The sequence below is a fragment of the Peromyscus maniculatus genome, chromosome 4, assembly GCF_049852395.1.
Source record: "Peromyscus maniculatus bairdii isolate BWxNUB_F1_BW_parent chromosome 4, HU_Pman_BW_mat_3.1, whole genome shotgun sequence".
Taxonomy (NCBI): domain Eukaryota; kingdom Metazoa; phylum Chordata; class Mammalia; order Rodentia; family Cricetidae; genus Peromyscus; species Peromyscus maniculatus.
In genome coordinates, this window is record NC_134855.1 from 12,162,258 (window position 1) to 12,179,984 (window position 17,727).

At 55.7% G+C, this 17,727-nt stretch overlaps 1 protein-coding gene across 3 annotated transcripts in view; it reads right to left on the reverse strand.

The window, feature by feature from the left end:
* Olfm1 (olfactomedin 1) overlaps positions 1-15,834 on the reverse strand; it is a 39,112-nt gene extending 23,278 nt beyond the window's left edge. Inside the window, exon 1 of one of the 3 annotated variants that reach the window (XM_015986635.3) lies at positions 15,409-15,834. In XM_015986635.3, the coding sequence (XP_015842121.1) occupies positions 15,409-15,474 (66 nt within the window). In that variant the 5' untranslated portion in view covers positions 15,475-15,834. Of the gene's footprint in view, positions 1-1,505; positions 1,782-15,408 lie in introns of those variants that run through there. The other 2 variants (XM_006993103.4, XM_006993104.4) reach the window with 2 other exon arrangements.
* Positions 15,835-17,727: the final 1,893 nt, after the last annotated feature.

The following is a 17,727-nucleotide window of genomic DNA, read 5'->3' on the forward strand; positions in this document are numbered from 1 at the left end:
CAAACATGTTGTGTAAGGGTCACCCCCAACCTCAGTCCTGAGGGTTTGCCCAAAGACCACCAGGGACCCAGAGCTGTGAGTGACTAGGTTCACCTTGCAGGTCTTCTATACCACCCATGACCCTGACCTTCAGAGACACAAGAGGGGCAATAGACACCAAGGCTCCTGCACACACCCCCATGCCCTCCTGCCCTCCTGCCCTCCTGCCATGGCAGCCTGCCCTCTGTCTCCAAATCTTTCCCTGGCATCCTGCTCTTCCCTGCTATTTTTAGATAGGATGGGGAGGAAGGCAGAGAAGCTACGGTAGTTATATACTTCATTCATCCCACTTCATCAGCTCAGGACATAGAAGCAGGCAAAGTCATTATCGGGGAAACTCATCTTGATTTGGTTGTTTTTTGGTTGTTTGGTTTTGGGGAACTTGCTCTGTAGACCAGGCTGGCCTCGAACTCACAGAGATCACCTGCCTCTGCTTCTTGAGTGCTGGGATTAAAGGTTTTCGACACCACTCCCGGCACTAGGGAAACTCAAAACAACAGGAGAGGTAGACCCAACAAGAATCATAGGTGTGTTTGTGTGGGGTCATACCACCAAGCCCTTGGAAGCAGAACTGGAGGAAAAAGGAGACTCGTCCTTTACCTCTCCTTTCCATTTAGAAGGTTAGGCCAGGACCCCTTTCCAGTAGCCCCTCACTGAAGGGTGGTCTCAGTTCAGCCTGCTCCAGCCACTATGGAAGTCAGCCCTACCCAGATCCTCCACCCCAAACCCTAGCCATTGCTTCCCTCCCTAGGCTGCTGATGACACGGAGATGCGATTTCCATTTCAGAGGCCGGTAGAGAGGGGTGGGTGAAGGCGCACCGGAGGAGGAGGTGGTGGTGGGGAGTCCAGTCCCGCCCAGCTCTTCTCAACCTCCTCTGGAGTGGATCCTTAGATCTTCGAATGGGGATGGGAAGAGAAGGGTGCCTTGGGATTTGGGGGGACTCAGATGAGACCACCGAGCTCTTATCTTCTGCCTTGGGCCCCTCTCTGGGCCAGTCCAGTCTGCCTTTTACAAAGTAGGGCGAGCTGAGTCCTGGCTGGACCTAGCCCACGAAAGGCTTTAAGCAGCATCTCCACCCCTTACTTGCTGAGTGACCTTGGCTAAGTCCCCAAGTCCCTAGCTTCGGTTTCCTAAGCTTCGCAAGGAAAGACTTCCTAATATTGGCGAACGAGGACTCTGGACTTTTGAACCCCTCCCACTACCACCCGAGCAGGTGTCCTCAAGCCCCTTGAGGGGACCGGGCGCAGGAAGCATCGCCCCGAGACGCCAGAGTGCGGGTGGCGACCGCAACTGGAGGCGCTGCTTAGCTGCAGCGCAGAGGGTGGGCTCGTGACCCCGGCCCCTGCATCCCTCCCTCCCCGGGTGACCCCATCCTGTGCCGCACCGCCTGGCCAGCCCGGGGCTCCGACCCAAGAGGAGGCAGGAGGGAGGAGGGGCCGCGAGGGCGAAAGGCGGGCTCACTTACGCCGGTGCTGCGGTCCAGCGTCCCGCCGCTGGCGGCCGAGAGCCGGGTGGTGTTGAGGCCCACCAGCGAGGGCAGGGTCTGGGACATCCAGTTGGTGATCATGGCCATGGTGCTTAGCACGACCCCGATCTTCAGCAGCGGCACCGACATCGCGCCTCGAGTGGCCTCCTGCGCCCGCGCCGCGTCGGCGCTGGCTCCCGCGCCCCGGGCAGCCTCAGGCGGCGGGCACCACGGCGGGCAGGGGCGCCTGGCCGCGTCCCCGCGCCCCCTCCGCCCGCCGCCGCCCGCCCGTCTCCGCCGCCCTGTGCGCCCTGGCCATCGCCGCGCCGCCCCGGCGCTGGGAGGTGACCAGGCGGCCCTGCCCAGCGCGCGCTGCCCGCCCGCGCTGCCCGCCGCTGCCGCGTCCCCGCGCGCTCCGCTGCCGAGAAGGGCCACCGGGTTCTGAGCGCGGCGCGGGCTGTGCGCGGGGGCCGCGGCTGGGAGGCGGGGACACGGCCGGGCGGCGGCCGACGCAATCTGCCCAGGAAATGGGTGGATTTTTTTCTCCGAGCTCCGGCTCCCCGCCGCCCCCTGGCTGCAGGCAGCGAGGTCTGCAAACCCGTCGGCCGAAGAGTTAGGGTCACTCAGGAGGACAGACAAAACGCTGCCCTAAACCGTAAAAAAATAAAAGCCCCCAAATCTCGCATGGCACCGGTCCACTGTTCTCCCTCCTCAACTCTCTCGGCCACACTCACGACCCTGTCTCGTTGAGGCCCGGTTTCGCTCAGGCCTGCTTGTGGCTAAGGGTCCCCCTGAGGATGGGCCACACCACCCTTACTGCTGGGGTCTGTCTTCCCAGTTGGATTGAGTCCCGGTCAGTTTGGGGCTTCCCCTGAGCCCCAGAGGGGAAGAGAAGCTCGGGTGAGGTCTCCGGTGCCAGCGCAGGAGTAAAGAGGTAGCTACAAAGTGAAAGACACTCCCGGGAACCTTGGGCAACTATCTCTGAAGGAAGGGACAGTTGGAATTTCTAGCGGGGACCTCCCTGGGCTTTTGGGAGCAGGTTTAAACAGAGAGGGGGTTGGTTTGCCCGCTGTGCACAGTAGGGGGTGCAGGAGAGTGCGCCCACCTACCATCAGGAGCTGCTGGAAGCTTAGGGCTCAGCAGGCACTAGAGGAACCACACCCAGGATGGCGGGCGTTTGTGCTGTGGGCCTAGATGGGCAGGGGTCCCTCTCAGGAATCCAGCTCAGCGGCCGGGCGAGCTTTAGCAGCATGTGTGCCAAGACTTGTAAGTCTCAGTACAACAGCACAGCCGGCACACCTTAATAGTGCTTTTGACTTTGCAGCAGCCTTCTAAGAAGCCGAGGAAAGCCAGTGCCCGTGGGCATTCCTCCAAGTTGTCCTAGCCCGGGTTAAAGAAAGACATCCTATTCCCCAGCTCCCACTGCACTCTTTCCCACCTGGTCGATTAGAGACTCCCTGGAAGAGGGGTTGAAAGAGATGTCAGGACAACGGGAGACTTGCAGATATCTGTCAAGAGGGATGTGACACCTTCCTAGGGCTCGCCTTTCTGTTTTATGTCCCTATTTGCGGAGAAAAATTCAACAACAGCCAAGATGATCCTGGCCTGAGTGCTTGGTGTGAGGCTTGCTGGCTCAAGAAGTCAATTGGAGTTGTTCCTCTGGTTAATACATGGCCTTCATTGGTGCCTCCGGTTTGGGGCGAGTGCCAGCAAATTACAACTGTTGGGGAAGGGCACCATCTCTCAGTGAAAGCTGGTACTGCAGGCTAGTCACACCCAGTGGTCTGGCTGGATTCAGCATGCAGAGATGCGAAGGCTCTGTCTTACTCGCCCTGCCTTGCCTATTTCACACAGTTTCAGAGCCACGGCTGTGTCTGCCCAAGTCATACGCACTTGCTCCCCACTATACAAAGGTAAGGGATGCTTAACGTTTCTCAACAACTACCATTCCAGCCAGTCCAGTCCACAAAAATCACAGACTTTTATTGAATACCCTACTTAGTGCTAGAGACAAGGGGCTGCATGGCCCCAAGCTCCACGCCAGATGTAACATGGAGGACATAATTGGCTTTGTTAGGCACACTACATGGCCAAATACCGTTAAACCTTTCTTGCTGTCTGTCTGACAGGCAGATGTCCCCAAGTGGAGGAAGGCCTCAAGTGACCACTCTCCATGTAGACAGACCTTGGGGTCAAGCTGAGCTTTGCCATGAACTTCCATGAGATGGTGAACCAGCTAATGAGCCTTTCTGTGGCTCAGCTCTCTCACCTGCAAAATGGGCTTAACAATAGTAATTTTCCTCTGTGAGGAATAAAGGATGAGTACAGGAACAAGCCTGGCATGCTGTGGTGACAGTCATTGTCACCGTTTCAAATGACAAAGTGGGCTCAGCCAGCAACCTGTGCTGGGCAGGCTGTGGAGCTGGGCTTTCATGCAAGATGTGATGTCCCTGAGCCCTCTGACATTTCTCTGGGGCTGCTGTCAGCCAGATGTCACGGAGAAGTGAAAGTGGCTCCCCAGAAGTGGAGATCCCTTCTGGGTGGGGCAATCTACAGTAGACATATAACCATAATGGTTTTGAAGAGCTCCCGAGTCTGCTTTAGGTGAGTAATGTTCCAGGGTTCACAATTGCTGCCCTGAATTGGAGGAGCTTAACTTAGCTGGGCTTTTGAAAGGAAATGGAATCCAGGGCGTTTGCAACAATGAAGCCTGGGACTGTTCAAGTAGTTCCAGAAATAAGTAGGAAGCCTTCAGTACCACCGGCCAGGGGCTGTCTCCCACCCTCACCAGGTCAGGTCATTGTGCCATGACTTGGAGATTTGACCCCAAGCTCATATTCCTTGTGAGTCTATGTGGGGAGTCATAGCTAAGGAGTACTAAATGTAGTTGATGCAACTCACATAGAACTTGCCAGAGAACTGGCCATTAAACAAGGTCCCTGGGAACTAAGCTGACATCGAATGGCAAGCATTCACCCAGGTGGAAAGAAGTGCTAACCCTACCCACATTGGTGCTTGTCTAAAGTGACAGAGAACTGGAGAAACACACGTCTGATCACCCCATAGAGAGTGTGATTGCAACAGAGGTGTACAGTGAATACAGAACTAGCCTTCCAGCTCCAACCCACATCTGATTCTCTCTCACCTGCACCTGTGGCTCTCCACCTGCACCCGAGCCTCTCCACCTGCACCTGAGCCTCTACACCTGCACCTGTGCCTCTCCACCTGCACCTGTGCCTCTCCACCTGCACCTGAGTCTTTCCACCTGCACATGAGCCTCTCCACCTGCACATGAGCCTCTCCACCTGCACATGAGTCTCTCCACCATGCCTCTCCACCTGCACCTGTGCCTCTCCACCTGCACACGAGTCTTTCCACCTGCACATGAGCCTCTCCACCTGCACCTGAGCCTCTCCACCTGCACATGAGCCTCTCCACCTGCACATGAGCCTCTCCACCTGCACATGAGCCTCTCCACCTGCACCTGAGCCTCTCCACCTGCACCTGAGCCTCTCCACCTGCACCTGAGCCTCTCCACCTGCACATGAGCCTCTCCACCTGCACCTGAGCCTCTCCACCTGCACATGAGCCTCTCCACCTGCACCCGTGCCTCTCCACCTGCACATGAGCCTCTCCACCTGTACCCGAGCCTCTCCACCTGCACCCGAGCCTCTCCACCTGCACATGAGCCTCTCCACCTGCACCTGAGCCTCTCCACCTGCACATGAGCCTCTACACCTGCACATGAGCCTCTCCACCTGCACATGAGCCTCTCCACCTGCACATGAGCCTCTCCACCTGCACCTGAGCCTCTCCACCTGCACCTGAGCCTCTCCACCTGCACATGAGCCTCTCCACCTGCACATGAGCCTCTCCACCTGCACCTGAGCCTCTCCACCTGCACCTGAGCCTCTCCACCTACACCTGAGCCTCTCCACCTGCACACGAGCCTCTCCACCTGCACCCGAGCCTCTCCACCTGCACCCGAGCCTCTCCACCTGCACCCGTGCCTCTCCACCTGCACATGAGCCTCTCCACCTGCACCTGAGCCTCTACACCTGCACCTGAGCCTCTCCACCTGCACCTGAGCCTCTCCACCTGCACACGAGTCTTTCCACTTGCACCCAAGCCTCTCCACCTGCACCTGAGCCTCTCCACCTGCACCCGAGCCTCTCCACCTGCACATGAGCCTCTCCACCTGCACATGAGCCTCTCCACCTGCACATGAGCCTCTCCACCTGCACCCGAGCCTCTCCACTTGCACCTGTGCCTCTCCACCTGCACCCGAGCCTCTCCACCTGCACAGGAGCCTCTCCACCTGCACCTGAGCCTCTCCACCTGCACATGAGCCTCTCCACCTGCACATGAGCCTCTCCACCTGCACATGAGCCTCTCCACCTGCACATGAGCCTCTCCACCTGCACCTGAGCCTCTCCACCTGCACCTGAACCTCTCACCTGCACCTGAACCTCTCACCTGCACCTGAGCCTCTCACCTGCACCTGAACCTCTCTTACCTGCACTGGAGCCTGCACTGGAGCCTCTCACCCGCACATGAACCTCTCCACCTGCACCCAAGCCCCTCCACCTGCACCTGAGCCTCTGACCTGCACCTGAACCTCTCTTACCTGCACTGGAGCCTCTTCACCTGCACATGAACCTCTCCACCTGCACATGAGCCTCTTCACCTGCACATGAACCTCTCCACCTGCACATGAGCCTCTCCACCTGCACATGAACCTCTCCACCTGCACCTCTCACCTGTACCTGAGCCTCTTCACTTGTACCTCAGTCTCTCTCACCTGCACCCGAGTCTCTTCATCTGTATCTCAGTCTCTCTCACCTGTACCAAATTGCTCCACCTGAGCTGATCTGAGGAGCTGAGAGGTTCGAGCTAATCCCTCCCAACCCTTCCAGGTCCAAAGCAAAGTCTTGCTGAGAGTCTTTTTCCAGATTTGGTAGAAGGGCTGACTCTCCCATAGGCATTTGTGAGGGACCTCGGGAAGAGCTGGAGTAACTGTCCTTTGATTTAGTGTGCTACACAGCATTTCCAGAAGTGATCCTTGGATTGGGGAAGAACATAGGCATTTACATTAAGCATCCATGGTGCCAGCCAACAGCCAGTGTTCTTAAGGAGAAACTCAAACCCCAGTGTTACACGATTTCCCCTGAAGCAAGGGCTCGCCCACATTTGTCACTGAATAATCATCACACTGATGGAGCAGGTGCTGTACGCAGACAGTCCTGGGGATCTGCCATATAGGATGTCACTGGGTCTTCACAGAAGCCCACAGGGGCATGCTACCCCCACTCCCTGTGTGTGTGAGCTGCTTGGCTTTGGAAGATGACCAGGTATGGCCCAGGCAGTGTGGTGAGACATTCTCAGGGCAAAGCCCCCAAAACATGGTAGTGTTCTTGTCCCTTGGATGTCTTGGTAACAATCTCTTGAGTGCTGGGAGTGTGCAACCTATACAACTCTAAATTCTGATGACCTCTGGAAATCAGTCGGATCTCTCTGCAGCTCTTGCTCCTGAAGCTGGTAAGATCTCAGAAGACCCGTGTTTCTGTCACCCATGGTGACACCGTCAGGTCTCTATCCTCATGCCCTCCCCTGGCCAGCCTTGGCAAACGTATCAACAACCATGAAAGAAGAATACTGGCCTCCCTCCGTGGCCTGAGTTCCTCAGCTCTGAAAGTGAGAGCTGAGTCTACAAGCTGGGTCAGAACACTTGCCCAGACACAGCCCTCCTGCCAGGGACTAGCACATGGTAGGTGTGTGTGGGGGGGGTGCTAAGGAATTGTCCGGTAATGACAGGGTATGAGGGCCAGGAATGCACAGGGCACCAGCACCACCTCAGCAGCAGAGAACTGAGGTCATAGTGCAGGAACCTGCTCTGGTATCAGGGCCAGCAGTGACTGCTGAAGGGAAGCAGGTCTCCAGTTCATTTCTTGATGCTCCCTAGCAAAGGACAGTTCCATAGGACAAAGCCTGGATGACACATTGACTATGACAATGTCCATGTGGCCTATTTTCAAATAGTTTGAGAGGAGGGGGGAAGAGAAGAGGGAAAGAAAACTAGAAAGGAAGGAAGAGGGAAAGGGGTAGGAGAGAGGGAGGAAAGAGAAAGAAGAGCAACAGAGACAAGGAGAGATTGAAATAGAGGGACCGAGATAGAGAGATTGAGGCAGACATCAAGAAAACAGAGAATACAGAGACAGACAAACGGACAGGGATATAGACACAGAGAAAGGAAGATAGAGACAGAGACATACAGAGATGGGTAGAAAGCAGAGAGAGGGACAGAGAGACAAACAGAGGAGTTCTTTCCCCCTTCCCTGTCCTTTTTCTCTTTCTCTGAGACAGACAGAACCATTCTAGGAATAGGAAAATAATTGCTTTCAGCCCAGGACATTCTTCCAGCAGTCACAAAAGGCCCCACAGGCAGCCCGGCCTTACATCGCTCACATAGCCCATATGGGTCCTCCAGGAGCACAGATGGGTGAAGTTGTGTTCTCCACCCCCACCTCAGCCTGGCTCCCTGTACTCTGGACTTCCACCCACAGGCCACGGGCATATGACCTGCCGTTTTTGGCACACTTGAGCGGCTTTGGGGACTACGGATGTCTTGCTGCCCTTGCTCTCTGTCTGTGTCCTGGGAAGTGAGGGCGAGAGGGGCTGTCCTTCCCTGTGGCCCTGGTGAGAAGGCAGAGCTGCCAGGGCCAGCCCAGCCACAGGAGGGAAATACACTGCAGCCACCAGGATCCACTGTGTTTGGGGTTTGTTCTCAGAGCTAGCAAGAGAGCTAATCCAGGGACCTGAGGTCCTCTGACATTCCCCTCCCGCCTCTCTTCTACTCTGGTTCCAACCATTCAAGTCTCCCAGTGATCAAGTGCCACACCCTCCTAGCAGAAGACTCCATGAGCCCCAGCTGTCCCTAAGACAGTGACCCCCACTGAGGCCAGATCTTCAGTGTTTCTGGCTCACTGTGTCTGCACCTGCTTCCTGTTCATCCAGAGAGCTGGCTGCCATGCTGCCCCCTCGGGCCGCAGCGGTGACGCTCTCCTTTTCCAGCTTCTTTAATGTCTGTGGGAAGCCTCAGCCCAAGTGCCCTCAGCTGTCCAACAGAACTGGGGCCAGACCCTGGGAGGGGCGCCTCTCAGTGGGCACATTCCCCTCAGGGCTAGCCTGCAGTTTCCGGGAGCTATAAACACTCCGTTTCCTCCTTCCCAGGAGAGAGAAGTCTCCATAGCCGAGGACAGGCTGACTTCTCTGGCAGCAGCACCTGACCTAGATGTGAATTAAACTATGCGTGATTGGAGACATCACGTTGACTGGGGGTGTCCAGCTGGGAGTGGAGGAACACCAAGGATGTCATACCTGCTCAGCCTGTGGACTCTAATGCTGTCAGGTTCTGTAGGCCAGTCCCCTGCTCTTGAAGACACTTACTCTCCAAGCTGGACTTTCCCTAAACCCTGCATGGGGGCTTCTCGCTACAGAGTTAGCTGAGCTATGAAGATTCTCAGTTGCTGCTAACAAAGGTTCTGTTATCTTTGGAAAAACGCCTGCCTGAGAGTCCCCAGTGACACTGATAGGCACAGGACAGTAGTCAGGCCCTCTTCCTGACTGCCATACACACAGCTGAATCAGGAGACTGGACTCAGAGGCCAGGCAGTCCTAGGTAACAGAGCAGGGGCTGCCATGTATTCGGTAGGCGGCAGGGTGTAGGGACTAGTATTCTAAAGGCACAATTACTGGAAAAGCCTCGCCCCGTTTCTTGGAGTTCTGTTATGGTTTCTAAATGTAACAAGCACCCTGCGATGCACTGAGGAATGCACCTGTGTTCTCTCTTTGGCCCCCAGACACTGAACCTCACTGGCAGCCAGCGGAAAGTCCCTTCTCAGAGCCTATGGGAGAGCCATTCTGTATAGTGGGGCAGCTCTGAGCAGGAGCACAATTCCTCTTCGGTGAGATGGTGAGATGTGCATCCACTCAGACACTGGATTGGATAGAACTGATTTAGGGAAGTAAGGTCACTACTGGTCAACCAATCAGAGATGCTGAAGAGTCAGCATTCTCCCATCTCTCCCTGGGACTCTTCAGTCTCGATTCTCTCTCTCTCTCTCTCTCTCTCTCTCTCTCTCTCTCTCTCTCTCTCTCTCTCTCTCTCTCTCTCTCTTTCTCTCTCTCTCTCTCTCTCTCTCTCTCTCTCTCTCGTTTACTCTGTTACCAAATACTTTGTTTTGTTTAGAGAAAGGGTCTTACTATGTAGCCCAGGCTAGCCTTAAACTCAAGGCAATCCTTCTGCCTCAGCCTCCTGAATGCTGGGACTATAGGCATTAGCCACCACACCTGGCTTCAGATTTTATTTTGAGATGGGTCCTGGGGATCCTAGACTGACTCACACTCTCTATGCAGCTGACGCCGAGCTTTGGCTCCTCCAGGCCCTACTTCTGGGGTGATGGGCATTCTCCAGCAAGCCCAGTTTTATGTGGCACTGAGGACAGAACTCAGAAGGGCATGCTGGGCAAACACTCCACCAACTGTGCTGTATTTTGGGGTGTCAGGTTTTAAATGTCACCGAGCTGTACCCAAGGAGCATCCTGGTCAGAGCTGGGATGGGAAGAAACCAACAGCTCTGTGGAGCAAGAAGTAGCCATGTTCATGTCTGTAAAGAAGCCACTCTTTCTGGCTGTCACCTGAGAGGTTGTCATTAGCTTTAACCTGGGTGCGGAGAGTAGCTGATGATCTAGGCTAAAAAGGTATTGGTGAGGAGCCTCAAACAAGGCAGGTCACACGCAGACAGCACTGGTCCCTTTGAGAAGGCCTAGGTCATCCCTGCACTATGCAAACTGTGCAGATCTTGCAAGTGATGGAGCCACACACACAGAGATCGGGTGATCTAGAGACTCGGAAGTAGATGACAGCCGTTCCACATGGCTAGGTTCCACTTGTGACTTCTGGGATCTCAAGTCACTGAGCAAATGTTGGAATACCAAGGAGGTGCTGGATTCCCATGCAAACCCTGGCATTGCTCTGAGACTGAGCCTCAGTAGCATTATCAGATGCCTCTGGGTCTTTTCAGGTGAGGGGACCCCGTGAAGCCTGAGCCTTAGTGGGAGAAAAGAAACCCCTGTCATGGGGTTCAGACCCTATGATTGCTCCTTCCTGCCTTTCCTGCTTCTCTTTGAATGTCAAGTGTCTAGGTCAGCATCTTGTCCCACAGCTAGCTAGCCACCCACAGCTCTGTACTAGAGGTTGGTGTGACCTGGAGACACACCAGGCACCTCCTCTTTCAGGTGCTTCATGACACAGAGCTGTTTATTTTTTGGTTTTAGCAGGCACCTGAATTTCAGGTGTCAGACAGAACTGGAGCTGCATCCGGGGCCCCCACAAAGATTGCTCCCCCCCAGCCTCAGTGTCCTCATTTGGAGAATGAGGGCAACCCCAGGCCATAGGGACATTATGATAGGAAAAGCTAGTCCCCCTACAGACAGGAGGGTGTCAGAGACGGCTGGCTGGCCTCCCGCACCCTGAGCCTCTAGAGAGCCTCTCTGTGTGTGACAATCAGAAAAAGAGTGAAGGCAGGGAGGGGGAGGTTTTACTTTCCATCTCCCACCCTCCACTGGACGACAGTGTTGACTTTGGTCACCTGGACGTGGGACTAGCCAAAGGCTGCTGGTCTCTGCCAACTTGCACAGAAACAGCATCCACACCCTCTCTCAAGGCCGGAAGCTGCCTCTTCTCCCCCCCCCAGCCCAGCTCAGGCTCACAGCTCCCCCCACCCCCACCCCCGCATCTAATTCAGTGTAGCTGGTAATTAGTTTTGTATTGCCTTACACGGTGATGTTAATACTGATTACAGGGCCTGATAACTTTAGCAATAAATACTACCCAAGGCAGACAACCACCAGCTCTTGATTGGAGAAAGCTGAGGTGGGAATGAGAAGCAAATCGCTATGAGGGTGAGGGATTTAAAGTACTCTGCTTCCGGATCAGCAAAGTAGGCCCAGGTATCAGAGTGCTGTGCCTCGGGGGCCTCCAACTGTGGTGAGAAGTGTCACCAGCCCCTGAGGCGGTGCCCAGTGAGTGAGTTCTGTGTGTTCTAAAATGACAGCTGCAGGAAAAGAGCCCAGTCCTGCCTGGCCCCCTGTTCCTCCATGTCACACATGCTGTGTGACCAAGGCAGATGAGGGGCTGGAGTGAGGGGTGGGGCTGTGCAGATGCACAGGGTGTCCATGACACCCCCTGACTCAGGCTTACTGGGATTCTGAAAGGGGAAGTTGACATCACCTGCTCTCTCTCTCCCTGTCCCATCCCCAGGACTGCCTAGATGTAGCCAGGTGCCCGGTGCAGGCCAAGGCTTGTTATAGCTGCAAGCACCTACGGTGATGCACAGTCCGTCAGAATCCAGGACCAAGTGCGCAGTAGCCACTCAGGAAAGACAGAAAAGGAACAACACTCACAGCAATAGCTGGCATGAGGGGAAGTTCTGTAAGCACGGACAGCTTTGGCCTCACTAGGGTGTCTGTCAGTGACACTGCTAGGGAAGCCACGCTGGGCTGGGCGTGATGGCTGATGAGACGCAGCCCCCCCCATCACAGTTGCAGAGCATGGGGTACAGGAGGGAAGGTTTCTGAGCCTTTGGTCAACAGAAGCCTCTCCAGCCCCCTTCCTTCCTGCATCCTCCTCCCTATCTTCCTGCTAGGGGTCACTCAGAAGCGACTCTAGTACCCAGCTGGGGTGTCACCCTTCTCCCCAGTTTCTTCTGTTCCCCGCTAGAGCACTTGGCACAGACAGTACTTGTGTTAAATGACATGTCAGAGCCCCACATCTCCCAACAAAGTGTATTGCCCCAGGTGACGCTGATGAGGACTTGGATGGGTGTGTGACCATGAGGCCATATCTGAAGGGGTTAAATCCAACCAGCTGATGGCCAAGAAAGGCTTGTTTCAGAAGAGGGCTACTGAGTGGAGATGATGCAAGAATCGGACAGGGTAGTTTGTGGGACAGAGAAATCCATGAAATCATCCCATTTAATCATCCTTGTTCTAAAAAGATGAAAAGTCAGACTCAGAGAGGTAGAGACCTGACTCAAGGTCACCTGGTCAGTGCTTAGTGTGACTAGAGTAAGAACAAAACCCCGGGTTCAAGGTCATTGCTGCAGAGCTTCCCAGCCTTTCTTATTCGACTCCCACAGACCACACTTCTTTGTAAGCAGAGGCTTGGGGTGGCTGTGCATGGGCCTGGGACAGGGAGCCCCAGTCATGCCTCCAACCCAGGAATGAAATAAACAACCCAATGCCCCCACCGGGAGGCTCAGGATGATGTCACTGACACTGCCCTCAAAGAGCACGGATGTCAGCCTTTTATTGAAAGCCACAGAACAAAGCCACACCAAAGCGCTTTCTGTCTGAGGACAAAGTTCATGAGGGCCACAGCTTTGCATGGAGCAAGCTGTCAATCAGTACTTGGCATTTGATTGAGTGGATCATTCTGAGCCAGCTGCTGGGAGAACAGATGGCCCAGCACGTGCTCTATGCCCCACCTGCCTGCCTAGATCCTGAAGGCAGCCCTCATTATGGGCTGGGATGGCCCATCCATCTCTGACTGGCTCCCATGCCCACCTGTACCAGTCCACACTCACCACCCTGGGATCTTGGGTCCTCACTGTTTAGAAGAGCTGAAAGCAAGTGCGGCTGTGAGGAGCCCTTTCCCTGTCATGGGGGGTGGTGGTGGAATATGAATGCTTTCTGAGGCCCAAAGGTGTTAGTGTCTCTCGTCACAGTAGAATTGAGAAAGCAGATTTCTAGGCATGGATATCCTAAGGGACCAACTGACTCAGTGAAGCCTGGACTCACATCTCAGGTTGTCACCACTGACTACAAGAACCACCTGTCCCCATCCCAGTGGGGCTCCTGACCTGGGTAGAGGCACCTGAGCCTTCCTAGACTCAGCATGGTTGGGCGGTTTGAGAGAGCTTGGCTCATGAGACTTGGTGCTGAAATCCCATCACTTTCGGGGATAACAGGTTTCTCAGGCATGATTCTGCAAAGGAGACTTCAGAGGCCAGCCCAAGGAGGGCAGGAGAAGTGAGGAGGGAGTGCATCTGCCTGTCCTCAGCGGAACCTCGGAACCTCGGGGCTCAGCCCCTGAGAGAGAACCCTCTAGGTAAGCAAATCATTTCACTGTCTTTCAAGCACTGCGAAGGCTTGGGGTTGCGGGAGCTGACCAGGGTCCTGAAGACAGCCCTCTGGGAGGGAGCTTCTTCTGGGCCCAGAGATGCCAGTGTTGAGTGTGTACGGGGTCTGCTGAGGCCCCTTGCCGGAGAGCAGGCTCTGTTAGCACAGAGGAACAGACACCACCATAGAGACAAAGCTTCTATCTGAAGTTGAACTAAAAGTTTCTCCCTGTAACAGCGGATATTTGAAAAGACAGGTAGAGGATTTAGGGAGTAAAAGCTTGTAGTTAGGCAGTGGAGGCCCAGGGTGCCCAGAAGGAAAAAAAAAAAAAGCCTTTAAGGCTGGAGGGTCTATGGGGACAGTCACTTTCAAGACTACCCAGGACCAGCCATCTCTATGCCAAGATATGTCAATAAAGGATTGTCCTTTGTAAGGTTAGCCCACTGACAAGAAAGATCTGTGTGGCTCTTTTTGTCACATGGATTTGTGTGTGTGTGTGTGTGTGTGTGTGTGTGTGTGTGTGTGTGTTATGTGTGTGTATGTGGGGTGTGTGTGTTCATTCATCCATCCATGCACCATGCCCAGCCAGCACCCTCCTCCAGGCTTTCCCCAGAGGGGCCAAAGAAGCTCCTTTCCCAGAGTTCCACAAAGACCCTCTCTAGGGGTAACTGTCTGTCCAGGAAGCTCCAAGCAAAAGGCACAGAGGGTGAATGGGACAACAAATCCCACTGTCAGGTCAAGTTTGAACTGTGTGACCTGGACAGAGCCAACCAAGCCAGCAAGGGCTTCCAGGTGAACAAGGGAAGCCTGTTCCAGAGTCTTCCTCCCGCTCTCTCCTCTCTCCTTTGTTTCCTCTCATTCTGAGAGATGGATAGATTGTCCAGGCAGCTGGGATTGGGACCAAAAGGTGGGCAGTCACCCACATCCTGGACTTCCGACTGCCAAGGGTGGGGGGCTCAACTCAGACCAAGGCACAGTGGCATCACACAAAGGGCATTTTAATGTCACTCCTGAGCAGCCCAAAAGCTGCCAGGCTCTTTCCCGTGAGCACGAGCACCCTAGTAGCAAAACAGCCTCCTAGCTGAGAGCACACAGCTTCCCAAGCTGCAATTTTAAAATGGAGAATACCCTCCCAGACACACACTTCGGTTGGTACATTGTTCTGGACAGATGAGCGCTGGGCATCTCCAGCCGTCCCACATGCACACAGCACATCACTCATGCTTCTAGCCGCGTGTGGTCACAGCCCCGAAATCCTCCACCACCAGCCAACAATGCACCCCAGCGCCTTGCAGCTGCCCTTCCAGGGCTTGGTGGCACCATGCCCACCGTGCAGAGGGTAGCGTTGTTCCCAAAGGGACAGTCGGGCCACCGAGGGGGGTGTGTTGGGAGGCAGGAGTTAAGTACCTCCGCTGGCAAGAATGCCTGGGGGCTTGGCTGTCACCTCTGTGTTCCCTACCAGATGACAAACCCAGGATATGAAGACCCTAGTTTGCCCTCTGAACTTCTCAGCAGGAGTGGGGAGGTGGTCTTGAGAGAGGGGTTGCTGTGCCCCGCAGAGCCAGCGCTGCGGAAACCTGTCTAGATCAGCCCGCATCCCTCCCTCAAGCCCCGGCCGGATGGCACTCGGGTCCCCTCCTCAGCCCCAGCCCCGGGGACAGCTCCCCGACTTTGCCCGGCTCTCGGTGGCCCTGGCAGAGGAAAATGGCGTTGGTCACACGTACTTGGGTGAGTTCGGTGCCCATCACCAGGAGGACCAGGAGGCTGAGGAGCTTCCGGGCCGGTTGCATGTCTCGCGGCCACTCCGACGTCCTGGCGTGCGGGGCCTGGGTGCTGGCGGCTGGCAGCTGCGGGGACGTGCTGGGGCTGGGGCTGGGGCTGGGGCTCCGGCCGCGGCTCGGGCTCCGGCGGCGCCTGCTCAGCAGCCGGGGCGGGCGGCGCGCGGGCTGTGCTGCGCTGAGCTTCGGCTCTGCATATTTATGGTCCCGGTTCCGGAGCGACTGCCTCTCGGGCAGGGCTGGGCCGGCGGGGCGGGGGCTGCGCCTGCTTCTCCCCGCGCGCCAGGCGGGTCCCCGCGCGCCCGGGCTCGGCGGAGAGGCGCGCCCTGCGGAGCTCGGCCGCGCGCCCGGGCTGCAGCGATGCCAAAAGTTTGCTCGGTGAGGGGCGCGGGCGGGGGCGGCGCCGAGGGACCGGCGCGCCTAGCTCGCTCGGGGAAGGGAGGAGGGAGGGCGGCGACCGGCGGGGAGGCAGGCTGGGACAGGATGTGACATCAAAAAGGCGGGGGAAATTGAACTGGGCCAGACAACTCCATCCCGGGGGCCTTTAGCCAAGGGGGGCTCTGGAGACCCGTGCTGGAGACTGAGTCAGGGACCACTGAGTGGTGAGAGGGTGGTCGGGGGAGGTGTCGGGGATGGGTGGAGTGGCATCCTCAGACGTCGGGCCCATAAGCTGCATAGGTCCCTCCTAGGCGACCCTTAAGGAGCAGGGTGGGCAAGGATATTTTCAGAAACAGTGAGGAGTCAGGTGGTCACCCAAGACTGGGAGAGGCCTTTCCTTGACCCTGCAGGTGGTCAGGTAGGGGCTGAAGTGTGAGTTGGGAGAGAGAGGTGCTGTGTTCCATGCCCAGGTGGGGGCATGATCTTACGTTGGTGTGCGTGGCACCCACATACATGTGGTGGGGGTCTGTCCTCGTCACTCTTTCTTTCCCCAAATACCTTGTTAGAGCCATAGGTCAGGAAAGGAGCACCCAAGAGGGTCCATGGCTGGGGCTTCTACCTGTCCTTGTCCCTTCTCTTGGCCCTAGAGTCCCCAGCTAGGGTGAAAATGCTCTTTAAGCATATTCTTGTACCCAAAGCTGTAGACTGTGGGGAGCTTGTCTTGTGGCCAGGCTTGTCTTCCATTTAAATTGCACACTTTGGGGGAGGAGTCCCCGAGGACCTCTGTTTGCTGAGAAGCTCAGGCAGCTGAAGGCTTTGGAGGCATCTCAGCTGATTTGTTCCCATCGTTTTGTTTTCAGTCTTGGGAAAATGAACTCCATAAAGAAAATCCCCAATAGCAAATAGCAGAGCGGTGAGGGGATGTGGCCCCAGGCTTTCACGTCGCAGGTGAGGACATAGGGGCTCTGGTGTGGGACCTACCCAGACAGTTCCAAGCAAGGTGGGGTGTCAGTTCCTGTGTGGGCATCAGCAGGGGCTTTGCCAGGGCCACTCCAAGCTCTTGAGAGCAGACTCTAGCAGGGAAGCAGGCTTGGCCTGTGCTTTGGATCATGAGTAGGCCACAAGATGGCCTCTTTTAGGTCCAGTGGCACAAGAATAGTGTCATTTGATATTGGTCCTCCAGTTCATCCCCATGGTAACATCTGACAAATGCTCCTCCTTTTCACTGTTGAACAGTGTTTCATGGGGCGTGGCTCTGAGGGTGGACCTTGCTTCTCTATCTGTTTGCTTGTTCAGGGATTATTCCCGTGTTTGGGTGTTTCCCTTCTTGGCTATGGCAGAAAGCTGCTGTGAAGCTGAGGGTAAACACCTACCTCAGGTGCTGCTTTCAATTCCTAGAAATGGAGTGGCTGGGCCAGATGGTTGTGTAATTTGAAAAGTACAAATGGGCTGAGGAGATGGTTCAGTTGGCAAAGCACTTGCTGTAGGAGCCTGAGGGCCTGAGTTCAGATCCCCAGCACGCTTGTAAGAAGCTGGGCAAGCCTGTAATCCAGTGCCGAGGAGGCAGAGGCAGTGGGATCCCTCAGCTTGATGGTCAGCCAATCCAGCCTGTCCATGAGAGCTCCAGGTACAGTGAGAGATGGGGAGTGAGTGGTGGAGATACCTGACGGTGACCTCTGGCCTACACACACATACACACACACACACACACACACACACACACACACACGAGTCAGAAGAGAGATTAGGCATTACCAAGGCTGAAGGGAGGGGAGTAAGGAATAGTTACTGAGAACAAAGTCATGTTTGGGGTCATGAGAAAGGTTTTGAAGATGGAGGCAATGGCTGAACAGAGTGGTGACTCTTTCATTCGTGGTGCTAAACTGT